Source organism: Camelus ferus, chromosome 16, assembly GCF_009834535.1.
Source record: "Camelus ferus isolate YT-003-E chromosome 16, BCGSAC_Cfer_1.0, whole genome shotgun sequence".
Taxonomy (NCBI): domain Eukaryota; kingdom Metazoa; phylum Chordata; class Mammalia; order Artiodactyla; family Camelidae; genus Camelus; species Camelus ferus.
Window position 1 is genome coordinate 11,941,443 of NC_045711.1, and position 27,467 is coordinate 11,968,909.

General features: G+C 51.0%; 2 protein-coding genes across 3 annotated transcripts; both read left to right on the top strand.

The window, feature by feature from the left end:
- Nucleotides 1-867: 867 nt before the first annotated feature.
- LOC102506816 lies at nucleotides 868-2,489 on the top strand. 2 transcript variants are annotated; one of them, XM_014559909.2, is made up of 2 exons: nucleotides 868-973; nucleotides 1,444-2,489. In XM_014559909.2, the coding sequence occupies exons 1-2, from the start codon at nucleotides 906-908 to the stop codon at nucleotides 2,279-2,281; spliced, it is 906 nt and encodes a 301-aa protein (XP_014415395.2). In that variant the 5' UTR covers nucleotides 868-905; the 3' UTR covers nucleotides 2,282-2,489. The 2 variants fall into 2 exon arrangements, 1 of the variants encoding a protein (XP_014415395.2); XR_004326676.1 differs by having other exon boundaries at nucleotides 885-973; nucleotides 1,202-2,489.
- Nucleotides 2,490-3,840: 1,351 nt separating this feature from the next.
- POLR2A (RNA polymerase II subunit A) lies at nucleotides 3,841-27,125 on the top strand. Its single transcript, XM_032498669.1, has 29 exons — nucleotides 3,841-4,344; nucleotides 11,727-11,859; nucleotides 12,012-12,148; nucleotides 12,237-12,410; nucleotides 12,599-12,880; nucleotides 13,220-13,381; nucleotides 13,523-13,743; nucleotides 13,924-14,056; nucleotides 14,558-14,682; nucleotides 14,767-14,977; nucleotides 15,518-15,727; nucleotides 15,811-15,979; nucleotides 16,165-16,259; nucleotides 16,405-16,608; nucleotides 16,763-16,985; nucleotides 17,700-17,883; nucleotides 18,307-18,478; nucleotides 18,573-18,678; nucleotides 18,768-18,973; nucleotides 21,228-21,452; nucleotides 21,605-21,851; nucleotides 22,143-22,243; nucleotides 23,706-23,810; nucleotides 23,903-24,085; nucleotides 24,350-24,553; nucleotides 24,738-24,924; nucleotides 25,017-25,130; nucleotides 25,288-25,437; nucleotides 25,534-27,125. Exons 1-29 carry the CDS (start codon nucleotides 4,252-4,254, stop codon nucleotides 26,688-26,690), a joined length of 5,913 nt encoding a protein of 1,970 aa, XP_032354560.1. The 5' UTR covers nucleotides 3,841-4,251; the 3' UTR covers nucleotides 26,691-27,125.
- Nucleotides 27,126-27,467: the final 342 nt, after the last annotated feature.

A 27,467-nucleotide genomic window follows, 5' to 3' on the forward strand; every position in this document is an offset into this window, starting at 1 on the left:
GCGCGCCCGACGGCCTGCGTCCGGACCGATCCCGGGAAGGAAACGGCGCCGCGCAGGGCCGCGGGACTGGTGGGCACCGAGCCGGGCGCCGGCCTGGCTGCAGCATCAGCTCAGGGCCGCACGACCACCTACTCCCTGGGAAGGGGCTTCCCCCGCCCCCTGCATGCCCTTCACTCAGCGGTGCACACCGCCCAGAGCATGCACACCCTCTCCGCAGACACGCAACGTGGCAGGCTCACAATCAGGCCCAGTGGGACCCGCAGACCCAGGCCCAACCTACCCACAGGGACAGCCCTGGACACAGGCACAAACACACACTCTCCCCAGAAATGCACCGGGAACCCCACCAGGCCGCCGGCCGGGAAGGCCCCAGCCCTACAGAACAGGTACACATAAATGACTACCAGCGCAGATGAATACGCAGCTTGCTATTTTGTCCCCACCGGCAGAAATATCCACATCTATATACTGTGCGTAAATGCAGAAGCCTTGGTGTGGGTCTCCTGGGACAGCACCAACACCACCAGGTGGAGGCACACGCAGAAGAAGCACATTCCTGAAACTCCAGAGGGACAGTCTCTGCGACTCCTCCCTGGTGTTCAAAAATTCAAAACTTAGGACATAGGAGCTGGCCCGCAGAGGTCCTTTCCAAAAAAACCTTTCTGAAACAGGCGAGACATAAACAAACAAGTTAATTAAAAACCAAAGATGTCTCATCACAAAGGTAGTCAAAAAGAGGAAAAAAAAGAATCAGATGGACTTTGGAGTCACAGGGACAAAGGTGTAAAGCAAGGAGACTTAGAAACAGTGAGAAAAGAGGCCTACCCTCCACCTCAAGGAGGTTCCAGGGAAGAACCTCCCACTCTCCACCTCAGGAAGGTTCCAGGGAAGAACCCCAGGTCACAATGGCTGGAGTTCTGAAGGGCCCAGGCTCCCTGAGCCAGGAGGAGAGGAGGAAGTCCAAGGAAAGATGGTGAGTGTGGGGGCCAGGGGAGCATAGCCCCTCTCCCTGTAGCTCCTGGCTGCTTTCCTCTCCTCCCCTAAAACTTCCCAATTATCCTAGACACCCACAAGTGAAATTCACAATCATGAACCCAGATGTCCCTGGAACCTGTGACATCACACAGACACACAGCATCTGAGGCTCCCTCCCCTCCTCAAACCAACAGAGCATCCCTTGGTCCTCTTTTTCACTTCCCAGGAACAACTTACCCAGAGAAACAGGATGCTCCAGGACTGCTCACTCCCTGCTTCCTGCTTTAGAAGCTCAAGGCACACATGTACCACCTCATCCATCTTTCAGGCCCTTTCTAGCTCCCAAGAGTTCCTTAGCAAGACCCTCTATTGTCCCACAGGGTCCCAGAACCCAGCCTGGCATTCACCCTGCCCCAGGTCCCCTGGGCTCTGGCTGCCCTAATGCCCGAGCTCCTTTCTCCCTAACAGGCTGCCAGTCACCCCTACTTCAACCTGCCCAACTTCACCCAGCCATCACCGCCCTCCACTCCGCCCAGCCTCCCCTTGCACCAGTGCTGCCAGCCCTCTGATGCCACCAAGGGCCTGCTCATGGCCCTGCTGGGTGGGGGCCTGCCCACTGGCTTCGTGGGCCTCTTCTCCTGTGTGGCTTACTAGGCTTCCCACTTACCCTCGCTGGAGCTGCTCAGATTTCGATGCTTCTTCCACCTCCCCATTGCCCTGCTGCTTAAACTGCATGGTGAGCCACCGTTGGGACCTCCAGATGTCCGGGGCCAGGCCTGCCTCCATGCCCTGCTCAGAGTCCTCAGCATCGGATGCACCTACAGTGCGGTTCAGATGGTGCCCACTGGCAACGCTGCCACCATCCACAAAGGTTCTTCCACCGTCTGCTCTGCTCTCCTTACCCTTTGCCTTTAGAACCAGCGTCTCAGTGGCTACGACTGGTGTGCTTGTTGGGCAGCACCCTGGGACTCATCATCGTTGTGGGACCTGGGCTAGGGACACTGCAAAAGGGGATCATGGGCTTCTATACCACTCTGGGCTACGTGCTCGCTTTCCTGGATGGCCTGGCCCTGTTGCCAGACTTTCTCTCCTGCCTACCGACAGTGGCCTTCCTGTTTGGCTTGGTGAGGCTGGTGGGCTCCGTGCTGGGCCTCTTTGTGCAGCGGACCTCTGTGCTGCCCAACGATCCTCTGAGTTGGAGCTGTGTGTGGACAGTGGGGATTTATGCCCTGGTCTCCTTTGTGTGCCCGAGCTATGCGGTCGCCAAGGCCCATCCCACCCTAGTGTGCGCCGTCCTGCACTCTGAGGTGGTGGTGGCCCTGATACTGCAGTATTATGTGCTCAATGAGACCATAGCACCTTCTAACATCATGGGGGCAGGGGTGGTGTTAGGCAGCATTGCCATCATCACCGCCCAGAACCTCAGCTGTGAGAGGGAAGGGCAGGTGGAGGAGTGAGATCGAACTTGAGAGCCTGAGGCGGAGGTCAGGGGTAAATAAAAGGAAAGACTGGAATACAAATATGGGAGAACAAGTGACTGGAAAAGAACTGGTATGGGAGAGGAACACCCCTTGGAGTCAAAGGTGACTTGGGGACTTGGTGGAGAGGGACTGTCTAGAAGACCTGGAACAAGCCTGGAGACCAAGATATTGGAGTCTAGGCTGGGGTTTGGGGATCAGGGCATAACTAAGGGGTAAGTGAGGTCTGAGGAGCAGATCAAAGGGACTAAGGCAGGCAGGCAGGCCATAAGCCATGGAGAGGATTCTTCCCTCGGCAGCAGATAGCAGAGCCTCGGGGCTGGAGTGTTTGGGGCTTTCAGGCAAACAGAGAAAGCAGCTGCTCTGGAGAAAGGAGTGTGTTTTTTTCCCCCCTGAGCAATGGTTTCCCTTCCTCGTGGTTATGCCTCCCCACCTTGGGGTGGTGACGTTATATTGACATCAAACACGGACCACTCTGAATGTGGCTGTGCAGTTGGTGTCATCTCTGCTTTGGAAGGACAGTGGAAGCCCTACCCTCTGCTCTCATTGGAGAATCCCTTGGGATCCCCACACCCCCCTAACCCCATCTTATTTTTGAAATATTCTAGAAGGGGGAGGATTTCCTAATGTTCAGATGCCTTGACCCCGAGTCCCCTAGGATTTCTGTGTCCCGCCCCATGTCTAATCTGCTTTTCCTGGATTGTCGCGGTCCCGTGATCTCTCCCGGACAGGGGCCAGCGTCCTTTCGGAGCAGGCCTCTGAGCTGAGGCCTCTTCGAGCGGCTCAGGCAGGGGGTCCATGACAAGAGCTCCGTACAGCGCTCCATCAGAGGCTAGGAGATGCCCACCCGTCCCAGGAGGCCGCTCAACAGATATCAGCTACTTCCGGACCAGCAATTGGCCTCGCCATCTTGATCTGTTCTTGCATATTCAGCGCGATTGCTGCATATTCATGACTAAGGACGGCCCCAGCACTCCCCCCTTGGGGAACCCACTCGGGAGGATATGACCGGCCCGCCTCCTTCATTACCGATTCTCAGAACAGACCATTTTCTAGCCGGGGGTGGTGATATTAATAAGAAACTTTGGCTGAAGATGAAAACGCACTCCAAACTAGAATAAAACCAGTTTATATTTACCTTCGATCCTTCAAACCTTAAACCTCAGTGCAGGAGGGAGTAGCAAGGGGAGGCGGCGGGATAAAAACGTTCCCTTCCCTCTCGTCATTTCAAAAGGTCACCCAACCAGGGAACCGGGGAGGGAGGATCAACGACTCCAGCGCGCGCCCCTTGCACGCCGGCGCAGGCGGCCCCGTAGCGCAAGGGAGGGCGGGAAAGGAAGGGGCGGGGGATGCCGGGGCGAATCTATAAAGGGCGTCATTCGGCCAGTTCGCTCCTCAGAAGCGCCGAGAGCGCGGCCGGGACGGTTGGAGAAGAAGGTGGCTCCCGGAAGGGGGAGAGACAAACTGCCGTAACCTCTGCCGTTCAGGAGCCCGGTTACTTATTTATTCGTTACCCTTTTTCTTCTTCCTCCCCCAAAACCTTTTCCTTTCCCCTCCTCTTTTTTTTTTTCTTTTTGGGAGACGAAAAATCTCCGGAAAGGCGGAGGAGAGCTCCTTTCGCCCCTTTTCGTTTCCCCGCCTCCTTCCCTCCCCCACCTTTCCCCTCCTCCGGCTTTTTTCTCCCAACTCGGGGAGGTCCTTCCCGGCGGCCGCCCCGACGGGGTCTGAGCACCTAGGTGGAGGCGGCGCAGGCTTTTTGTAGTGAGGTTTGCGCCTGCGCAGCGCGCCTGCCTCCGCGATGCACGGGGGTGGCCCCCCCTCCGGGGACAGCGCATGCCCGCTGCGCACCATCAAGAGAGTGCAGTTCGGAGTCCTCAGTCCGGATGAACTGGTAAGCGGCTCTGCCCTCCCACTCCTCCTCCCTCCCGCGCTGCGGGCGGGGCGTGATGGGCGCTGCGGAAATTTGGCGCTAGTCGCTGCACAAGGGGAACCGGTGGGGAGGAAGGGTTATCGCCGCTGAGGCAGTGTCTTGCGGCCTCGCAGTTATATTTTTCTAGTGGGTCAGCAAGCTTAGCTCTGTGTCGGAGCTGGGGACCTGGACACTGGAGGGGCTGAAGTGTGGGAAGGAGGGAGAAAAGGATGATTGGCTCCACGCCGCAGTTACCGACGTTAAACGGGATCACACCAATGCTAGGGAGCCTCTGCAAGTTTGGATGAGCTGCTGAGCCCCAGATTTTTTCCCTCCCCCTTCTACAAATATTAATTGAGCACCTGCTATGTGATAGACATGACACGCTGGGGATGCAGAGCTAAGCAAGACAGACAAGGACCCTGTCTTCTGGAGCACTTTCTGTGGGAAGGGGCTGGGGAGACAGACAATAAACACGAATGAGTGATATGAACAGGATAATTCATTAATGGCAAGGACCTTGAATAAAGTGAATTGGTGTAATGCGATGGAGAGTCACCGAGATGAGGCTACTTTAGGCGGGGTGGTGTCAGGGTCTGCGAAAGCCTGTCTAAGGAGTTGACATTGCCCGAATGATGAGAAACAGCCACTGTCTTAGGCCATAGATTCTAGGACTAGAGGTCTTCACTCAGAGGAAAGAATAGTGCAAAGGGCCTGAGGGAGGGGTTAACTGGATGTGTCCCAGGGGACTGAACGGTGCCCAGTGTGACTGGGGTTTAGTGGATGAGTAGTTATTAAAATGAGCTGGAGAAGCAAGAGGTGGGGCAGGCCAGGTTGGATATTGTAGATCATGATAAGAGATCTGAATTTCATTGTTTTCAGTAGGAACTCGTTGGAGAATTTTAAGCAGGAGAGGTGACATTAAGTTTATATTTAAAAAAAAAATTACTAACTTGGTTGTCCTGTGAACAACTGACTGGAGAGGAGGGCTAAGAATGGAAGCAGGAGCAACCAGGGAGGAGGGAGAGCTGTTGGCAACTTGGACTCCTTCCTCTGTGGAAAGAAGGCCAGTTGGCTGGAGAGAGTGGAATTGAATGGCTATGTTTGTGGACGGAGACAATTTTGCTGGAGGAGGTGGCTCAGTATGAAAGTTGTGTCAGGAGTTAGAACCTCCTGAACTCACAGCACACAGAATAAGTTCCAGATGGAGTGAAGGTTGAAATCTAAAAAACAAAACTATAAAGCACTTGAAAAATATAGAAGGCTTTTGGGGACTGATACCAGGGGCAGAAACCCTTATAGTAATGAATTGATTATTGGTAAATTTTGTAGAGTGCCTGTGATGTGGTAGGCACCGAGCTAAGCATTTTATCTACAAGAAAGAATAAGGCAGGTTTTATTACATAAAAATAAGAGCGGCTTCTGTTTATCAGAGACACCACGGGCAGCTAAAAAACAGATTAGGAAACAGTATTTGCCATGTGACCAACAAGGTTAAATTTCTGAATATACAAAGAACGCTTACAGATCAGTAAGGAAAGCACACATCTACTGGACAAATGGGTAAAGGATGTGAATAGGCGGTGCACAGAAGTACTACAGATGGCAAGTAAAAATATTCAGCTTACAAATAAAAACATACTAATTAAAACATAAAAGTTTTCCCTTATCTGGTTTTTCCCTGATCACAAAAATATTGGGAAATAGGCATGCTTATACGATTGTTCGTAGGATGATAAATTGGTATTTAACCTTTTTGGAGGACAATCTGACACTTTTATGAGTCATTTAATATGTGTATTCCTTGGCCCAGCACTCCACTTCTCAGAATGTATTCTTAAATAAAAGACTCTTAATGTCTCCCCTTGAACATGCCGCCCCCCCCCGCCCCCCCCCCCGCGCCCCCCCCCCCCCCCCCCCCCCCCCCCCCGTCAGGCTTGCCTGGTTTAGCAATCACTGGCTCCACCATTCATCTGGGGCTCAGGCCCAAAACCTAAAAACGTTTTTTTGTGTCTTCTCTTTTCTCACAACCTCTTTAGTCCATCTGCCAGTCTGTCAATTCTGCCTTTCAAAATATGTCTGTTCAATCCCCAGTACCTTACCTTCACTAAAAATAAAATAAATAAAAACCTAATTACCTCCCTCCCCCCTAAACAAACAAACAAACCAAATACGTCTGGAATCTAGTCATTTATGACTACGTGGACCACCCTGGTCCACCCCACCATCATCTTTCCAATGGAGCATTGCAGTCGCCCTGGCCCCTGGTTGTTCCTCCTTCAGGTTGCAGATCAGCCAGAGAGATCTTGTAATCATGTCTCTTTTCTTGCATGGAATTCTCTTCAAAGGATCTAAATTCTTACTTGAGATCCTGTATTATCTGGCCCCTGCTTGCCTTCCCATCTCACTACGATCTTCTTGTTGCTGTTTAACTGCACTAACCTGCTTGTTCTTCCAGCGCTAGGAGCTCATTCTTGCCTCGGGGACTTTATTATTCACTGTTCTGCTGCTTAGAACAACATTGTTCAGACCTGGGCAGGTCTGTTCCTTTGTCAGTGTGTTCTCTGCTCAGATGTCGTATCATTAGGTGCTCATCCCCGACCACCCTGTTAAGTAACACCCCCCTGCATTCTCTAATCCCGAATCTTGACTTTATTTTACTTTGTAGCTGGTCAGTACCTAAAAGGATTAGTTTTTCTGATTCTTGCGTCCTCAGTGGAATGTAAATTTCATAAGGAACTTTGTATTCATCTCTTGTCCAGCATCTCAAATGGTGCGTGGCATCTAACAGGCATGTAATAAAAGTTACTTAAATAAATGAGTGAATTAATTAATTGCATAAGTACATAAAGATACATATAGAAGGAATTTTATTGCAAGATTGTTTGAAAATGAAATTGTTTAAAACTATAAATCACCTAAATATTTACTAATAGGAATCCTATTGAATAACTCAGGGTCTGTTACAGTAGAACAAGACCTTCCTAATAGGTTAAATCCCCTGATCCTCCGTTCCCAGATGGCTCAGACATCACTGCAAACTCACAGGGGCCCAGTGAGAGATTTTAAATATTCAAGAGAAACATAGAAGCCTGATGCCCTGGCACCTACTAGAACGGGTGGTTCCTTTTTAGCATTAGATGGCGCCAAATCCCTTTCAATGACGTCATACCTTTGTGAAGCTGGGTTTTTAGCAATTGCTAAATACTAGGCAAAAATCAGTATAGAGCAAGAGATAAAGGTGGTGGTGTCCAATCTGATTCTAAGATTTGAGAAGTGCAGTGCCCAGCAGGTGTCATAGGTAATTGTGGTGATTTGGGAAATAAAAATGTTATTTTTATTTTACTATGTTAAAAGAATATTTTTCTCAGTTTACGTGTATTACTTTTTCAAATGACTGTTAAGTTGCTGAGATGTAAATACTTATTCAGTTGTTTGGATCTAAGTATTTAATAAGCAGATCTCTTTTGGCCTAGGGAGTGCTGTGAAAGTTAGTGAGGCACTCAGGGCATTGTGAACTGATGAAGTTCAGGCATCTGGTTAAATGAAAAAGTTAAAACTGTGTGCACAATGAGGCGCCATTTATGTAAAAATGGGAACATATTTGTATTTTTTTAAAAAGCATGGAAGGCTGTTCACAGAACTTTACAGACATCGTCTCTGGGATGTAGAATTATGGGAGACTGATTTTGGTCTCCATGGCTCTTACGGTTTATATAGTGCTCCAGTGTTTAGAGGGAATAATTTAGTTCCACTTTGGTTAGGAAGGTAGGTGGGTAAGGGGCCTCTTGTGACACTGATAGTACTTAAAGGTAGAATATTTTCCACAAGTTTTGTGGAGTGTGTCAAAGTACAGAGGGCTTTTAGAATTGGGTGCAAGACAGAGCAGCCGTCTTTGCTGTTGTAAGATGGGTTAGGATGTTGCCGAGTGAGGGGAAGGAAGCAAGGAGGGTTTATGTGCAGCTTGTACAAAGTCGGGAAGGATGGGCTCTTGATTACATTTGAAGGCGTTGACCCCTAGTCATTAAAGGCAACTGTCCACCATGGAAAGCGTAACTCAATTTGTTTGTACCTCAACTTATTCCAAGAAGGATTTAAAACAGTAATTACACTCCTTTAGGAAGAGTGTGGGCCGCAGTGGTGAATCAGATTATCCTTGTCCTCAAATTATTTATAATCCAGTGAAGGATTTCCTATCTGTGCACCAAATAGTTTCTGAACCCCTACCATGTGCTGGTTACTTTGCTGGGCACTGAGGATATAAAGATAAAAGAAGCATGATCCTTCCCCTCAAGGATTACAGTCCATTGGGAGAGACAAATGTGTAAACAAGTAATTAAAGTTGGGCTAAGAACCTTGCTGGGGTTTGGGTAAGGCTAGGAAGTTAGAGAATACTTTATAAAGAGGTAGCATTTGAATTGGGTCTTAAAAATGAAGAGAAGTTTACTGGAAAAAAGGAGCACTTGAAAAGGAATTTTGAGAAATCTATTACAGTTGGGGCATAAACGTAGAGGGTGAGGAGGGGAATGTAGTGCCAAATAAAGCTGTAAGAATGGGCTGAAGCCAAGTTGTAAGGACCTTGTGTGCTTTGCTAAAGGCAGAAGAAAGAGAGCAAGTATTTACTGAGAATCTATGGCAGGCCATTGGTTTTGTGACCTCAGGGCACCCTCTGGGACTGGCTACCCTCTCAAGAGTCTTAACTTTTATCATGTAGGCAGTGAGAACCAGTGTTTGGATGAAGGACTGGGGGCTAAAGTCATTTGTGTACAATCCAAAATATAATTCATTAACTTAAAGTAGACGTTTAGTCCAGGACAACCCTGGCCCAGTCTCAGTGCCTGGAAGCACAGTGACTCCTTAGAACGTGACTGGCTTGGTGAGCATGGACTTGGAGCAGAGGGAGGTGGGTGAAGTTTCGAGTATGATTTCCATGAGGCCTCTCTCTGGTGCTAGTGACTCTTCTGGCAGCCAAAGGCAGGCCTGCTTCTGCTTTTTTGTGTTTCATTTAAGGGGAGCAAACCTCTTCTTTGTGTTTCTCATAAAACACGATGCAGCTGATAGGGCTCCGGCTTTGTGAATTTCAGCACCACCAGGTCTGTCTCCCTGAGATTTCATCAGGCCACCTTGATGAGTGCTGTGGGTGTTCAGAACCTCTTTTGCCTTGTGCTGACCATTTCAGTTTCTACTCAGCAGTGGCTAATCAGATCCATTATGAGAGGATTGTTGGTTTGACCATCAGGGGACAACCTTCTCTCTTTTTTCAAGTTCTTTGAGGGTACTTTCGCGGTGGAGGGTCCTGAGCAGTTTAGTTCAGTTTAACAAACATCGAGAGCTATTGGATCCAGGATGATAGAGGAATGCCTTCTGCCCTAGAGATGCTTGTCATCTGTGGGGAAGACAGATCCCAATAGATAATTCCTTTGCATTGTGAGACTTGCAGTGGTAGAGAGGTTTTGGAAGTACAGAGGCAGCATTAGTCTGTCTAGGGAGGCTGTGGAAAGGCTTTCTGAAAGAAGCAATGCCTGAGCTGAGTCCTGAAATAGCAAGTTTGTCTTGTGGGGAAGGGCATTCCAAGCAGAGATAATCACATGTACGAGGACTCCAAGGAGAGCAGCAAATTTGCTGGGCAAGAGGGGTCCATTGGGGGCTCTGCTACGGGCAGGAAGAAAGGAAGGTAGAGATGTCATAAAACTCTTTTTGTAAGCTGTCCTGCTGAATTTGGACATTATGCTGAGGACAAGAGGGTATGAAAATTAGATTTCCATTTTAGAAAGAGCACCTGGATTATAGTATGGATGGATTGGAGAGAGGCAGGCTGGTGACCTAGGGAACGCTCTGATGTAGACTACAAAGGGAAGGCCTGGCCTAGGGCATTGGGTGTAGGGATGGAGAAGAGGGGCTGGATTCAAGAACTATTTAGGAGGCAAAAATGACCGGTACTTGGTGAATGTACCATTCACCAAGCTGTCACTTACTGAACACATATTATATGATAGATCCAGAATTCCAAACCAGGGGTCTCTGACTCCTGTTTTATGCCTTGGGTTAAGGAAGGGTCACTGTTGGTTTCTGACTTGAGTGCTGCTGTCTTACCTGGAGACTAAAGGAAAAGGAGAGATTTTTGTGGGAAAGGGAGTTTGCTTTTAGGCATGTTGAATTTATCCGGGGGTGGGGTATCTGGAGGCGGGGTTCAGTAGATAGTTCAGTGTGTGAATCCAAAGTCCAAAAGAAAGGTGAGGCCTAGAGGTAGAGATTTGGGCATAAGTAGTGAAAATCATCACAGGGACAACATTTGGGTGTGATGAGAAGTGTGGCTGAGCTAAAAGCTTGGGGAGTAGCAGTGTTTAAGGAGCAGATCAAGGCAAAGGAGCCTAGGAAGCAGACTCCAGAGAGGCAGCCAGAGAGGTAGGAAGAGAGAGCGAGCTTTAAGGAGGTGGCCCATCCGCAGTGCCTTACCGGCCACCAAGCTAAGACCGAGAGGGGTCTGTTGGATTGGGCAGAGAAGCTCATTGTCAGGAGTAGTTGCAGGGATGTGGTGGTGGACGGAGGTGCAGCATTTCGGAGGGTAGCTGGTATATAAGCACTCAGAATCACTGCGGTTCCCTGATTTGAACTCAGCTGTCTGTTTTTCCTACATGGTGTAGTGCCAGCGATGCACAGGCTTTGCCTCCCATCTCATGAGGCTCCAGGGTTCACTTCTGCTCCAAATAATTTTCACCAGCCCTCTACGCTGGCACCCCCTGTCTTATCCTAAAATCTCCCTCTGAACACGGGAGGGTTCAGGCTGGCCCAGGCCCTTGAGAAGGAGGAGATGACAAGGGCGGGGGCAAAGAGTGCTTAATTTGAGGAGCTGAAGTCAGAGCTGTCAGGGCGTGTGTTGGGCAGAACACCTGGGCTGCCAGGTGGCTGCGCCTACAGGGAGGTTCCTGCCAGGGACACAGATTCTGGCCTTGATTAACTTTGGGAAAGAATCAAGGCATTGATTTTTTCCCCCCCTTGAAACAACTTTTATTTTTTTTTGTGGTTAAATTCTTTGCATAATAATGATCTAGCATTTAACCCAGTGGGATGTCCAGGGTCCAAGTCCTCGAGGTAGGCGACTTGTATGGGGCCCAGAGTTGACTGTACACTAGTCTAAATGCCCTCCACCCCAAGACAGTGACTGAAACGTGCTCTTGTGATATTCGACTTTGGCATTTCCAGAGGTAAACACACACCCTCATCCCCCTCATTCTGGGCTAAACCTGGTGAGTTTTCCTGTAAGTAGTTTGGGATTCTTTGAGCCCTTGGTACAGAGCTCCTCAACCACAAAGCCTGGAAACTAGGAATCTTATTTAGTTGTTCTTGGCCTTTCTTTTCTGCAGAAGCGAATGTCTGTGACAGAGGGTGGCATCAAATACCCAGAGACGACTGAGGGAGGCCGCCCCAAGCTTGGGGGGCTGATGGACCCAAGGCAGGGGGTGATTGAGCGCACTGGCCGCTGCCAAACATGTGCAGGTAAGTACTAGGGGGCAGGCATGGAATCCTAGAGGGAGAGAGGAAAGGAAGGGCTCAGGTCCTTGAAAAAAACAGAACTGAGGGTGGACACTTGGAGACTTGGTCTCTGAGGTGAGAGCTGGGAGGAAAGTGTCAGGTGTGTGTTCCCACAGGAAACATGACCGAGTGTCCTGGCCACTTTGGCCACATTGAGCTGGCCAAGCCTGTATTCCACGTGGGCTTCCTGGTGAAGACAATGAAAGTTTTGCGCTGCGTCTGCTTTTTCTGCTCTAAGTTGCTTGTGGATTCTGTGAGTGGGAGATGGGCTCTGGCCTGGGGGCAGGGCTGCTGGGGGGCATCGGCAGCCCCAACTTGACCCTACTCTGCTCTGTCCCCAGAACAACCCAAAGATCAAGGACATTTTGGCTAAGTCCAAGGGGCAGCCCAAGAAGCGGCTTACACATGTCTATGACCTCTGCAAGGGCAAGAACATCTGTGAGGGCGGGGAGGAGATGGACAACAAGTTCGGTGTGGAGCAGCCTGAGGGTGATGAGGATTTGGCCAAAGAAAAGGTAGCGGGGGCTGCGCAGACTGTTGGGAGGGGTCGAGGGGTCGGGGTGGTGCTAGGGGCCTGTAGAGGAGGCAGTAGAAGAAGCAGGAACCCGAAGGACACAGAAGAGTGGGGAGGGCTGGCCCGGCCGGGTGTTGGGGGAGAAGGCCCGTCCTCTGGGCTCTGACGGCCCCTCTCTCTCCTTGCAAGGGCCACGGTGGGTGCGGGCGGTACCAGCCCAGAATCCGGCGCTCTGGCCTGGAGCTGTATGCGGAGTGGAAGCATGTCAATGAGGACTCTCAGGAGAAGAAGATCCTGCTGAGTCCTGAGCGGGTGCATGAGATCTTCAAACGCATCTCGGATGAGGAGTGCTTTGTCCTGGGCATGGAGCCACGCTACGCCCGGCCTGAGTGGATGATTGTCACCGTGCTGCCCGTGCCCCCGCTCTCCGTGCGGCCCGCGGTTGTGATGCAGGGCTCTGCCCGCAACCAGGTCAGTGGCTTCAGGGCTCTCAGCTGGTCGGCTGGGTGTCTGAGTCGAGGGAGCCGTGGGAGAGGTGAAGGGGTGTAGAAGCTGGGGGTGAAGGGCAGTGTGCAGAGGTGACGGACAGGTCACCTGGGCCTGAAGATACCCTGCCACTTGCTAGTTCTGTGACCTTTAATGAGCCCCTTAACGAGGTTAGAGCTCACAAAGGTTCTTCTGGATCTGTGCCCCAAGAGGCCAGGCCTGCCTCTCAGCGTGGTGTGAGGGCGAGAGGTGCCGGGTGCTGGCACATGCATGCTGAGCGCTCGAGGGTTACTGGATTGTGACGAGGCTGACTTCCTGCCTCAGGACGACCTGACACACAAACTGGCCGACATTGTGAAAATCAACAATCAGCTTCGGCGCAACGAGCAGAACGGGGCGGCAGCCCATGTCATCGCCGAGGATGTGAAGCTCCTCCAGTTCCACGTGGCCACCATGGTGGACAACGAGCTGCCCGGCTTGCCTCGCGTGAGTCAGAAGGCTCCCCACGCCCTGAACCTGGAAGAAAGGGAGTGGGGCCGGGATAGGGGCCAGTGTGTGTCCTCCAAGCTCTGGAGGAGCTGCCGGTGCTAACTGCTGGGATGCCCCCCGCCCTGTGTTTTCTCACAGGCCATGCAGAAGTCTGGGCGTCCCCTCAAGTCCCTGAAGCAGCGGTTGAAGGGCAAGGAAGGCCGTGTACGAGGGAACCTGATGGGCAAGCGAGTGGACTTCTCGGCCCGCACGGTCATCACCCCCGACCCCAACCTCTCCATTGACCAGGTTGGCGTGCCCCGCTCCATTGCCGCCAACATGACCTTTGCGGAGATCGTCACCCCCTTCAACATTGACAGGTGTGCTCAGTTCAGGAGCCCTGCTTGGAGGGGCCTAGGGAGACTGGGGGGAATGGGCTCTGAGCAAGAAGGAGAGAGCATTGAAGTTTAGCTGTTTGGGCTCCCACATGGGGCTTTGGGATAAGGGTAACAAGAGCTTTTGGGGAAGCATTTTGTTCATTGCATCCCTTTCCTTCCTAGACTTCAGGAGCTAGTGCGCAGGGGGAACAGCCAGTACCCAGGGGCCAAGTACATCATCCGGGACAACGGTGATCGCATTGACCTGCGTTTCCACCCCAAGCCCAGTGACCTTCACCTGCAGACTGGCTATAAGGCATGTAACAGGCCAGGGCCTCTCTTATTTGAGCAACCAGCTCTGACTGGGGGCCGGCTGGAGTGGGCCCTCTGAGGTTGTCCTCTTAGGATCCAAGCTTACTGACTCTCTCTTTAAAAGACTGCTGTCCTAGCCAAGCTTGTAGCTGCCAGTCACTGGCATTCAGGGTGACGGTCACATACATCCAAGGGCAGCATGAGGGACATATGGCAGGAAAGAGAGATCCAGGTTAGGAACAGAGCAGAAGTCCTCACATCGAGTCTCTCGGTTTTCTCCCCCAGTTGAGTTCCCGGAGGTTAGTGGGTGCTATGTCTTAATTATCTCTGATAACCTGGAATCTAGCCCAGTGCCTGACCCAAAGGGGATGGTTGATAAGCATTTCAAGTGGCACAAGACCACAGGATTATCAGTTTCTGTGTCCAAAGCATCTTAGGTCCACTATCACTTCATTCTTGGCATACCTCCTTCACTGAGGTTTTTTCCGCACCTCACCCCGCCCAGGTGGAACGGCATATGTGCGACGGGGACATTGTTATCTTCAACCGACAGCCAACTTTGCACAAAATGTCCATGATGGGACATCGGGTCCGCATCCTCCCCTGGTCTACTTTTCGCTTGAATCTTAGGTCAGTCCGCCGGCCGGGACTGGGCTGCTCCCTGGGTTTCACTGCGGACGTCTTCCCAACTCTGACTTCCCTCTTTCACTGCAGTGTGACAACTCCATACAATGCTGACTTTGATGGGGATGAGATGAACTTGCACCTGCCACAGTCTCTGGAGACTCGGGCTGAGATCCAGGAACTCGCTATGGTGCCACGCATGATTGTAACCCCGCAAAGCAATCGCCCTGTCATGGGCATCGTGCAGGACACGCTGACCGCAGTGCGCAAGTTCACCAAGAGGGATGTCTTTCTGGAGCGGGTATGTGGTCCCTAGAGGTAAGCCCTGGCCTGGGTGGGCAGGGGCCCAGCACAGTGAGGCCGAGGACAGTGAGGAGCTGTGACTTGTGCCCTGCCTTACTCTGCGCTGACCTGTATGTGAGACTGCCTTTTTTGTGAGGCAGAAGGAAAGGGGATTAGGACAGACTGAGGCCGAAAACGGTATGTGGCTTTAGCTCCTCATTTAATTCCTTAAAATGTCATGTAATTTCACGTGTTGTCTGGAAAGTAAAGGCAAAGAGAGAAGGTAAATACGAGTTTGTTAAAATTCTGTTTATCTATTTATTCTTACTTTCATTTATTTCCTAATTATTAAAAGTAGTTTGTATTTCATTTAAAAAAAAATCTTAAAAGCTTCACTGTCACAGTGAATTTTTTTAGTAAAAGTTTGGAAAACACTTTTCTTGCCATCTCTTTGCCTCCAAAGTCTGGCTTTCCCTGTTGGGTAGGGAGGCCTCCCCCAACATTCGCCAGAGATGAGGCCGGCAGTTCTGACTTCCTGTCTTTCCGGCCCTTCTCCCAGGGGGAAGTGATGAACCTCCTGATGTTCCTGTCCACGTGGGACGGCAAGGTCCCACAGCCAGCCATCCTGAAGCCCCGGCCCCTGTGGACGGGGAAGCAGATCTTCTCCCTCATCATACCTGGCCACATCAACTGCATCCGCACCCACAGCACCCATCCCGATGATGAGGACAGTGGCCCTTACAAGCACATCTCTCCTGGGGACACCAAGGTAGGGCCTGGCTTCTGGATGTGTGGGGAAAGACTTTGGACATGGAGCCACAGCAGGGGCCCTGAGACGTGCTCTGTCTGCAGGTGGTGGTGGAAAATGGGGAGCTGATCATGGGCATCCTGTGCAAGAAGTCTCTGGGCACATCAGCCGGCTCCCTGGTCCACATCTCTTACTTGGAGATGGGTCATGACATCACTCGCCTCTTCTACTCCAACATTCAGACTGTCATTAACAACTGGCTCCTCATCGAGGGTAAGTTGAGGGGCTCCATGAAGTCCTCTGTAAGTCCTGGCTCTCTCACTTCTTACTGCTCTTCTTAAGTTCCTTTCTTTTTCTTCCTTGGATTTGGCGCCCCTCCATCTACTCTTGACTGTGATTCCCTCCCATGTTTCTTGGGAGTCCAAAGAAGTGTTGCTGACACTTCTCCTTATTTCTAGGTCATACCATTGGCATTGGGGACTCCATCGCTGACTCTAAGACTTACCAGGACATTCAGAACACTATTAAGAAGGCCAAGCAGGATGTAATAGAGGTGAGAGGGAAGGCTGGGCAAAGACACAAGAGGCTCTCGGTGACTTTGAACTGAGGAGGACTGAGAGGGGCATTGGGGTTGGAGGGAAGGGGACCAGTGGAGATTGATGTTTCCCTGATAACGCGACCTCTTCCTCTGCACCCAGGTCATCGAGAAGGCGCATAACAATGAGCTGGAGCCCACCCCAGGGAACACTCTGCGGCAGACCTTTGAGAACCAGGTGAACCGCATTCTCAACGATGCCCGAGACAAGACTGGCTCCTCTGCCCAGAAATCCCTATCTGAGTACAACAACTTTAAGTCTATGGTTGTGTCCGGGGCTAAAGGTTCCAAGATCAACATCTCTCAGGTGGGGAGCTTTGTCTTAACAGATGTGGGGCCACACTGAAGGTGGGGAGGAGGAGGGAAGGTGGGTGTTGCTGGGGAAGTCAGGGGAACGTCCTGGGTACTCTTAGTCTCAAGACAGAGAGAGTTAGATGCACCCCACCTTTTCTGTTTCCCAGGTCATTGCTGTTGTCGGGCAGCAGAACGTGGAGGGCAAGCGGATCCCGTTTGGATTCAAGCACCGGACTCTGCCTCACTTCATCAAAGATGACTATGGGCCTGAGAGCCGTGGCTTCGTGGAGAACTCCTACCTGGCCGGCCTCACACCCACTGAGTTTTTCTTCCATGCCATGGGGGGTCGTGAGGGGCTCATCGACACAGCTGTCAAGACTGCTGAGACTGGTGAGGCCTTGTGACCCAGGGCCCTTCTGTGGGCTGGTACCAGGGAGAAACGTAGTCTGAGAAGCCCCTCGTGGGTGAGAGTAGGGGTTCTCAGGCTAAAGTCTTCTATTCCCAGAGAAGTAATTTTGGCCTTTATGGAAAGAATAGTGATTAAAGGTCAAGAGTTAGAAAAACATGCTTGCTCTGGTTGCTGTGCAGCATTCCAGGGTGCAGGGAGAGAGCCTCAGGGTCTCTGCTGCTGACCCATAATGTGGGGGGTAGTTCCTGGGGGTCTCTGCTGGACCCTGGTTCCATCTGGAGGTGGGCATGGGTTTCATTGAGAGGCCTTGGGGATAAAAGGGGCTTCTAGCTGGCCTTTTTTTTTTTTTTTTTTTTTTTGAAGTATAGTCAGTTTACAATGCTTTGTCAATTTCTGGTGTACAGCACAATACTTTAGTCATATAGGAACATAATATATTCATCTTCATGTTCTTTTTCACTATAGGTTTCTGCAAGGTATTGAATGTAGTTTCTTATGCTATACAGTATAAACTTGTTTATTTTATGTATATTAGTTAGTATGTGCAAATCTACAACTCCCATTTATCCCTTCCCTAGCTGGCTCTTCTGAGGATGAGAGTGGGTTGAGGCTCCAGAGTGGCCAGCAAGGCTTGTCCTGAGTTAGGAGGGCCCCTCTTCTTGCTCTGGGTCCCTCAGTCGATAACCTCCCCCCAGGGTACATCCAGCGGCGGCTGATCAAGTCCATGGAGTCGGTGATGGTGAAGTATGATGCCACTGTGCGGAACTCCATCAATCAGGTGGTGCAGCTGCGCTACGGCGAGGACGGTCTGGCCGGCGAGAGCGTCGAGTTCCAGAACCTGGCCACCCTGAAGCCTTCCAACAAGGCTTTTGAAAAGAAGTGAGGAGGCAGCTGGCAGACGGTTCTCACTTCAGGGCTCAGGGCCAGAGTAATGGGGATTCCTCTCCCTACGCATAACAAGATCACTGGACTATTCTTGCACCAGACCTTACCTTATACCACCCCTTCCCCATGCCCACCCCCGGCAGCAGCTGCACGATGGGAGATGGCGGGTGGAGAGCGGAGCTGAGATCATCCTGACTTTGTCCTTGGTTTTGATACAAAGCAAGGCCAGAGGGGCAGGCACAAGCTCAGGTCCTGATGAAAGTCCTTATGTCTGGATCTTCTATTTCCCCACCCAGGGTTCTTGTCTGCAAAGCTTGTTCCTGTGGGCTGTGTACCTTAGGAGCCCTCCTGGTGCTCACTGCTGGGATCAGGGCCCAGGGCCCACCTGTCTCTTGACTGCACCCCTGCCACCTGCAGGTTCCGCTTTGATTACACCAATGAGAGGGCCCTGAGGCGCACTCTGCAGGAGGACCTGGTGAAGGACGTACTGAGCAATGCACACATTCAGAATGAACTGGAGAGAGAATTTGAGCGGATGCGTGAGGACCGGGAGGTGCTCAGGGTCATCTTCCCAACTGGTGACAGCAAGGTGCGTGTGGGCGGGAAGGGCTGAGTTGGAGAAGCACTGGCCCTGCACGCCTGTCCCTGACCCATGGTCCTTCCTCTCGTCCCTCTTGCCTCAGGTCGTCCTCCCTTGTAACCTGCTGCGCATGATCTGGAATGCTCAGAAGATCTTCCACATCAACCCTCGCCTTCCCTCCGACCTGCATCCCATCAAGGTGGTAGAGGGTGAGTACTTGTTTTGGGGCTGCCAGACTAGGATCAGGAGTCTACTGGGCCCTGGTCCACAATCTCATCACCTCCCGTTTGGCCCCCAGGAGTCAAGGAGCTGAGCAAGAAGCTGGTGATTGTGAATGGGGACGACCCACTGAGTCGACAGGCCCAGGAGAATGCCACCCTGCTCTTCAACATCCACCTGCGGTCCACGCTGTGCTCCCGCCGCATGGCCGAGGAGTTCCGGCTCAGTGGAGAAGCCTTTGACTGGCTGCTTGGAGAGATCGAGTCCAAGTTCAACCAAGCAATTGTGAGTGCTGTACTTCTCACCTCAGCCTTGGTTTTCTTCTTTGACCTATTGACTTTTCTGGGCTCTGAGAACAGCCCACTTCTGCCCACAGTTACCTGATAATAACTCATTCATTGAGAGACTATTGTGTACCAAGTCCTGGGTTTGGGGCTTTGTACCTTTTATTCCTTAGTAGTCTTAAGACTACCCTAGTGGTGAGGGATGTTAGTCCCACTTTGCAGACATAAAAACTGAACCTTGGGGAGATGATATGACTGTATTATTATATGATGGTCATATAGGAAATAAGTGGCATGCTGGCTGGGATATGAAATGTGAATGTTCTTTATTTTCTTAAAATGTCTGCTGTGTGCAGAATTCTAAATTAGGTGGAGGGAGGGAACTGGAGAGAGTAAGCAGGAAAGACAGCTATAGATAATAGAATATACTGTCATTGTCTTTAAGGATTTTACAGGGTAATGGAAAGGAGAAGCGTTATAATTATAGGCATGCCTCTAAATCCACTTGATATAAATTCAGTTTTATAAATTAGATAATTAAAATGCATTAGGGAATACTATGAAACATGGTTGTAAGAAATTAAGGAAGAGTTAAAGAGAAAGACATCCCCTGTTCATAGATTAGAAGGCTTACTATTGTTAAATGGCAACAATCCTCAAAGTGACCTATAAATTCAGTGCATTCCAATTTGACCTATCAAATTCCAGCTGCCTTTTTAATCTATTTTTATATGTAGTGGTTAATATTTGCAAATCTCAAACTCCCAAATTTACCCCTTCTCACCCCCTTTTCCCTGGTCACCATAAGATTGTTTACTGTAAGACAGTATGTTGTTGATATAAAGATACATAGATCAGTGTAGATAAACAGAATAGAATTAAGAGTCTAGGAACAAATTCTCACATTTATGGTCACTTGATTTTTGACAAGAGTACCAAGTCAGTTAAATGGGGAAAGAATAGTCTTTTCAACAAATAGTGCTGGGACAGCTGTATATCCACATGCAAAAGAATGAAGTTGGATCCCTGCCTCACACCATATACAAAAATTATCTCATGTATGAGAACTATAACTATAAAATGCTTTCAGAAGAAAACATCAGGGTAAATCTTTATGATCTTGGCTCAGACAGTGAATTCTTAAGTATGGTACCAAAGCATGAGCAGCAGCAGCAACAACAAAAATACATAAATTGCATGCCATCAAAATTAAAACCTTTACTGATTCAGAGATACCATGAAGAAAGTAAAAAGACAACACACAGAATGGGGGGAAATATTTGTAATCATATATCTGATAAGGGTCTGTAAAAGGACTATTACAAGTCAGCAATAAAAAAAAAACTAACAACTGAATAGATGTTTTCCCCAAGGAGATATAAATGACCAGTGAACACATGAATGGATGCTCAACAGCTATAGCCATCAGGGAAGTGCAGATCAAAACCACAATAAGATACCACTTCATGTCCACTAGGATGGCTAAGAGAAAAAATAAACAAGTATTGGTGCGAGGATGTGGAGAAATTGGAGCTCTCGTGCACTGCTTGTGGGAATGTTGCAACTGTTTTGGGAAATGGTCTGGCAATTTCTTAAAAGTTTAAACATAGAGTTACCGTATGACCCTGCAGTGTCACTTCTAGGAATATGCCCAAGAGAACTGGGCGCGTATGTCCACACAAAGACCTATACACAGATGTTCATAGCAGCATTATTCATAATAGCTACATGTCCATTAACGAATGGATAAAACAAAATAAGGGAATATTATTCTGTAATAAAAAGTAATGAGCTATCGAAGCCATAAAAAAGACAGTGATGAACCTTAAATGTGTATTACTATGTCAAGCAGTCTACATACTGTGTGATTCAAATTAAAAGATTACATTTTATGGTATGTGATTATGTCTCAATTAAAATAATGCATTCGGGAACGTCCCATGTAGAAGACTATTATCAAGTGAATATTTACCCTGTAACTTTAGCATACTTTTAGGAATTTGGGTTTTAGATGGCATAGTTAGTACCTTTTCCTGGGTGTGCAGCACATCAGGTGCTAAATGGTGTGTGTAAATCGAAATGCTGTCTGAAGGAGGGGATGCTCAAAAAAGACTGATTTTTTTTTTAAGTCTCTGCCTTTTCCAAGCGCCTCTGCCCCATGTCTTTGAAGAGCAGATAGTCCTGGTCCTGACTATGCCTCATTCACCAGAGGGGAGGGATCTTCTTTTCTGACACTGGATCTTCTTATTCCTCAGGCCCATCCTGGTGAAATGGTGGGAGCTCTGGCTGCACAGTCCCTCGGAGAACCTGCCACCCAGATGACCTTGAACACCTTCCACTATGCTGGCGTGTCCGCCAAGAACGTGACACTGGGTGTGCCCCGACTTAAAGAGCTCATCAACATTTCCAAGAAGCCAAAGACCCCCTCACTTACCGTCTTCCTGCTGGGCCAGTCAGCTCGGGACGCCGAGAGAGCCAAGGTAGGGCTTGCGGTAACAGGCTTCCTGGCAGGAGGAGGAGGTGGGGACTGTTTTGTTGAAATGAAGGCTTTGGGATTCCCTCTGCAGGTGGATTTGAAGAGGCCTTTGGAGCCACCAAGATACCTGTGACATGAGTCCCCCTTTCTTCCCAGGACATTCTGTGCCGCCTGGAACATACAACATTGAGGAAGGTGACTGCCAACACGGCCATCTACTATGATCCAAACCCCCAGAGCACAGTGGTGGCAGAGGATCAGGAGTGGGTGAATGTCTACTACGAGATGCCTGACTTTGACGTGGCCCGAATCTCCCCCTGGCTTTTGCGGGTGGAGCTGGACCGGAAGCACATGACCGACAGGAAGCTGACTATGGAGCAGATTGCCGAAAAGATCAACGCTGGTGAGGCTGGGAGGGCGGGCCCAGCTCAGGGGTCCTCCCTGGGCTCCCCCTGTCCTGTCCCTTGCACTCATCCCAGACAAGCCGCCCACACTCACTGCCTTCCCTGCACACGTTCTGCTCCTCCAGGGCACCTCTTCCCCAGGTTCCCCTCCAAACTGCCCTTTCCTCTCACCGTTTCCCCTCCCTCTGAGAAGAAGGGGGAAGCCGAGGGGAGCTCAGCATGGGGAGAGCTATGGGAGAGCCGTGAGCGGAAGCTGTCCTGCAGCTGCGATCATTCCCATTTCTCCCCAGGTTTTGGCGACGACTTGAACTGCATCTTCAATGATGATAATGCAGAGAAGCTGGTGCTCCGGATCCGCATCATGAACAGTGATGAAAACAAGATGCAAGAGGTAAAGGGCACCAAGGAGAAACTGTACGTCAAACATAGAAAACTGTTAAATCTTGTTCCTGACCAGAGAAGCTAAAATGAAAGCAGCGTTGAGTGCCGGTCACACCACTTAAAGTAGAAACAGTGAATGGTGGTTAGCACTGGTTTTCAAAATTCTAACAGCATATAGACTCCTTCCTGCTTGCCATTGTCTTTTTTAACTATTAGCACTTGGCTTGATGTGCTTAGGAGACGGATCCATGCATTTCTTAGACTTCCTGCCAGGATTAATTTAAGGACATCTGATTAGATGCTGAACAGTAGCCTGAGACAACCTTCAAGTGACAGTGTCATTCTTTTTTTATGACTTTAGCTTGATGATTAAGATACAATTCAGTGTAAAACCAAACGGCATTAGTTATTAGGTTTACCAGATTGGAAGTTATTTTAGTGACTGCTTTAAAGAAACATGAGACCATAACAAAAGCCATAATTATTTTTACCTTGGCATGTGAGTTACTAGGATACAGAGGTTAGAGAGGTGTGGAACTATTCCTTATTTCATGATGCTTGTTGATGACGTTTATTCTCAGCATTTCTGTTATGAGTAGTTTTTTCACCTCCTCTTAAGAGGAATATGTTTATTGGTTAAAGATGCGAAATGGTTAAGACGCTAATTCCATTTCAGATCTTTGTATTATTTATTGTATGATGAATTTTATTTTTCATGAGATGTCTTGGTTTTCCTACATACAAAATAGCAGTATTGATAAAGTTTACATGGATTATTTAAAAAAAAACTTCTAGCAGCAAAAATCTGTGAAATGTGAAGTAGCAGCCACGTAGGTGCAGTAGTCGGCGTTCACGGGGGGCGTCCCCCCCACAGCCCTGCCACTGCTCTCTCCTCCCCGAGGCACCCACGTGAGGGCAGGGCGGCCAGTAGGAACTGCTGTGTCCTAGGGAAAGTGGTGTGACAGCAGGTAGAACAAGACCCGAGAAGAGATTTGACTAGTGACTTCTCCTGGGCATGGCTCCTAAAAAATTGTTCAGCAGATGTGGGTGCCTGGTGCTTTAAATACAAACTCAGAACTTACTAGCTATCGAACTGGCTGAGACTAGATAAGAGCATGTTGAGGGCGTACACCCCATCAGAGGGGATCACACGTTGGGGTGTCAGCAGGCCAGGCAAGTGCTCAGTGACTGTCAGGACGAGAGGGCAGGGCCGAGTGCTTTGTTACAGCCCTTGGAGCGCGTGGCGCGCGCGCGCACAGTAGAAGCTGTATTAGGGTGGTGGGTATGGCTGTCTTGTCTTAGGTTTCTTTTAATACCATCCTAAAAACACGATAGAAGGTAATCTAACCTTACTGCAACTGAAAAGGGCAAGTCTGGGCCTGACCTGGCTCTCTAGGTCCTCGAGGAGGCTGTGGTTTGAGGTGAGACCTACCAGAGGGTTCTAGGCATGCTGACCTCGCTCCTTGTTGCAGGAGGAAGAGGTGGTGGACAAGATGGATGACGATGTTTTCCTGCGCTGCATCGAGTCCAACATGCTGACAGATATGACCCTGCAGGGGATCGAGCAGATCAGCAAGGTCAGCCGTTCCCTCCCCGAGAGCCCGTCCACCCCCACTTCTCTCCTCCCCACTCCCGCCCCGCCCGGCCTGAGCTCACCCTGTCCCTCCAGGTGTACATGCACCTGCCGCAGACGGACAACAAGAAGAAGATCATCATCACGGAGGACGGGGAGTTCAAGGCCCTGCAGGAGTGGATCCTGGAGACTGATGGTGTGAGCTTGATGCGGGTGCTGAGTGAGAAGGACGTGGACCCTGTGCGCACCACGTCCAATGACATTGTGGAGATTTTCACGGTGAGCCCCTCAGAGTCCACCGCCCTGCTGTCGTTCCTGGATCTCTCTGGCTCGAGGCCCTCTCCCTGGGTCTCAGGCAGGGGTTGTAGTCCATGTGTCCCCTCTGGGCACTTCCTTGGTCAGATTGTTTTATGCCTGAATCCACTGTTGAGTCTGGGCTTCACTGACTCCTCACTGTCCCTCTGTGGATCTGGGTGCTGGTAGCAGCCGGGAGGAGAGCAGAGATGCTCGGTCTTGACCCTTCACGCCTGACCCCCACGCCAGGTGTTGGGCATCGAAGCCGTGCGGAAGGCCCTGGAGCGGGAGCTGTACCACGTCATCTCCTTCGATGGTTCCTACGTCAATTACCGGCACTTGGCTCTCTTGTGCGATACCATGACCTGTCGCGGCCACTTGATGGCCATCACCCGACATGGGGTCAACCGCCAGGATACTGGGCCGCTGATGAAGTGCTCCTTTGAGGAAACGGTACCGGCAGAAGTTCTGGGCGGGGTGGAAGGAGGGAAGTGGGGAGGCAGTGCTGTGGGACAAGGCGTCCTCTGCAGTGAGCGTGGAGCAGGGCTTGGCGCGGTTCCCTTTGTGGGGTGGGTGGCTGTAACGACCACTGTGTGGGGTCAGGGTCTGATGGTGCGCCGCCTCCTCGGAGGTTTAGGTGGACGTGCTCATGGAAGCAGCTGCACATGGAGAGAGCGACCCCATGAAGGGGGTGTCCGAGAACATCATGCTGGGCCAGCTGGCTCCGGCCGGCACTGGCTGTTTTGACCTCCTGCTCGATGCGGAGAAGTGCAAGTACGGCATGGAGATCCCCACCAACATCCCCGGCCTGGGGGCTGCCGGCCGTGAGTACGGGGTCTGCGGGGGGCATGGTCGGGGGGAGGGTGGCCCGTCCCCGGGTGCTGTTCCTCGTGGGTCACCGTGTGCCTCTCTGCAGCCACCGGCATGTTCTTCGGCTCAGCACCCAGTCCCATGGGAGGAATTTCTCCAGCCATGACACCCTGGAACCAGGGTGCAACCCCAGCCTATGGCGCCTGGTCCCCTAGTGTTGGTGAGTGACACCCAGGAAGACCAGCCTCTGGGTGGTTCAAAAGGCCGGAGGGCTGGGCTCCCAAAGGGTCACCTAGCTGGGACACTGGAGGCCCAGGAGCTCTGGGGATGTCTTGGGCTCCAGCTCTGGTTTTAACTAATGTTTCTCTCACTTGCAGGGAGCGGGATGACCCCGGGGGCAGCAGGCTTCTCTCCTAGCGCTGCTTCAGATGCCAGCGGCTTCAGCCCCGGTTACTCCCCGGCCTGGTCTCCCACGCCAGGCTCCCCAGGCTCCCCGGGCCCATCAAGCCCATACATCCCCTCACCCGGTGAGTTGTCCTTCTCTGACAAGGCCAAGTTCATTTCCTCTTTGATCCTTCCTTCTAGGCAAGTCTCCATAATTTAACTCCCTTCTTCTTTCACAGGTGGTGCCATGTCTCCCAGCTACTCCCCGACGTCGCCTGCCTACGAGCCCCGCTCCCCTGGGGGCTATACGCCCCAGAGTCCATCTTATTCCCCCACTTCACCCTCCTACTCCCCGACCTCTCCATCCTATTCTCCAACCAGTCCCAACTACAGTCCCACATCACCCAGCTACTCCCCGACCTCTCCCAGCTACTCCCCTACCTCTCCCAGTTACTCCCCAACCTCTCCTAGCTACTCTCCCACCTCTCCCAGCTACTCCCCAACTTCCCCCAGCTACTCACCCACTTCCCCCAGCTACTCACCCACTTCCCCCAGCTACTCACCCACTTCCCCCAGCTACTCCCCAACCTCTCCCAGCTACTCGCCAACTTCACCCAGCTATTCTCCCACCTCTCCCAGCTACTCACCAACATCTCCAAGCTATTCACCGACATCGCCAAGCTACTCCCCAACTTCCCCAAGTTACTCACCCACCAGCCCTAACTATTCTCCAACCAGTCCTAATTACACCCCGACATCACCCAGCTACAGCCCAACCTCACCCAGCTACTCACCTACTAGTCCCAACTACACGCCGACGAGCCCCAACTACAGCCCAACTTCTCCAAGCTACTCTCCAACTTCACCCAGCTACTCCCCGACCTCGCCCAGCTACTCCCCTTCAAGCCCACGCTACACACCACAGTCTCCGACCTATACCCCGAGCTCTCCCAGCTACAGCCCCAGCTCTCCCAGCTACAGCCCTACCTCGCCAAAGTACACCCCAACCAGCCCCTCCTACAGCCCCAGCTCACCGGAGTACACCCCGACCTCCCCCAAGTACTCACCTACCAGCCCCAAGTATTCACCCACTTCCCCCAAGTATTCTCCTACCAGCCCCACCTATTCGCCTACCACCCCGAAGTACTCGCCAACATCTCCTACTTACTCTCCAACCTCTCCGGTCTACACCCCAACCTCCCCCAAGTACTCACCCACTAGCCCCACTTACTCACCCACCTCCCCCAAGTACTCTCCCACCAGCCCCACCTACTCGCCCACTTCTCCCAAAGGCTCCACCTACTCACCCACCTCCCCTGGCTACTCTCCCACCAGCCCCACCTATAGCCTCACCAGCCCAGCCATCAGCCCGGATGACAGTGATGAGGAGAACTGAGGGTGAGCAGCACGCAGTGGCACCTGGCTAGGTGAAGGGCGGCTCTGGGGGTGCTTGTCCTCTCCCCTCCCCCATGGGGTGCAGGCTCCTGGTCTGGCTCCCTTGTACATAGTTCCTGGTGACAAAGTTCCCTGTTGAAGTTCTGGTCCCATTTCTGCCAGGCCTTTTGTCTTGTCCTCCACTTGTGCTGTCTCAGAACCCACTCACCTGGCTGTGGTGTTCTCCTTCCTGGCCCCTAACCCAGGCCTGTCCCCAAATCAAGGATCCCTTCTTGCCTGTGGCTTGATTGGGGGGTAAAGGGTATTTTAACTTCTTAGGGGTAGTTCCTGCTCTGGTTGTTACATCTGATCCTCGGGAAGAACAAAGCGAAAGCTGCCTTTTGTCTGTTATTTTATTTTTTGAAGTTTAAATAAAGTTTACTAATTTTGACCAAAAGTGTGTGCATTGAGTGCTTATTTGGGAGGCAGGAATACCCAGGCCCTTCTCCCTTCCCTAGGCTGCTGATCCATTTATCATGTCTTAGCTGAGCCCTGCTCCAGGGAGAGGCGGGGAAATGAGCGCAGACAGTGCGTCTTTCACTGAACACGTGCTCTGTGCGCGGGCTTCGTGGTCGAACAGATGTGGGCCTCCGTCCTGCATTAAAGCAGTATTGACATAAAATCTTTTCAACTGATTTTCCTGATTATCAGAATACGTAATTTAGAACAGTACAAAAAAGTGTAGTTGGGAAGCAGGAGAATTATTGCTGGTAAGGCCACCACCAGGAGGCATATTTTC

What these genes read in the sequence shown, in the direction of transcription:
- LOC102506816 (XM_014559909.2), top strand. Translation starts at nt 906, where the DNA reads ATGGCTGGAGTTCTGAAGGGCCCAGGCTCCCTGAGCCAGGAGGAGAGG. An exon ending in AGGAAGTCCAAGGAAAGATG is followed by an intron (nt 974 to 1,443) that starts GTGAGTGTGGGG and finishes TCTCCCTAACAG; the next exon opens with GCTGCCAGTCACCCCTACTT.
- POLR2A (XM_032498669.1), top strand. Translation starts at nt 4,252, where the DNA reads ATGCACGGGGGTGGCCCCCCCTCCGGGGACAGCGCATGCCCGCTGCGC. An exon ending in AGGGCTCTGCCCGCAACCAG is followed by an intron (nt 12,881 to 13,219) that starts GTCAGTGGCTTC and finishes TTCCTGCCTCAG; the next exon opens with GACGACCTGACACACAAACT. An exon ending in TCCCATCAAGGTGGTAGAGG is followed by an intron (nt 18,679 to 18,767) that starts GTGAGTACTTGT and finishes TTTGGCCCCCAG; the next exon opens with GAGTCAAGGAGCTGAGCAAG.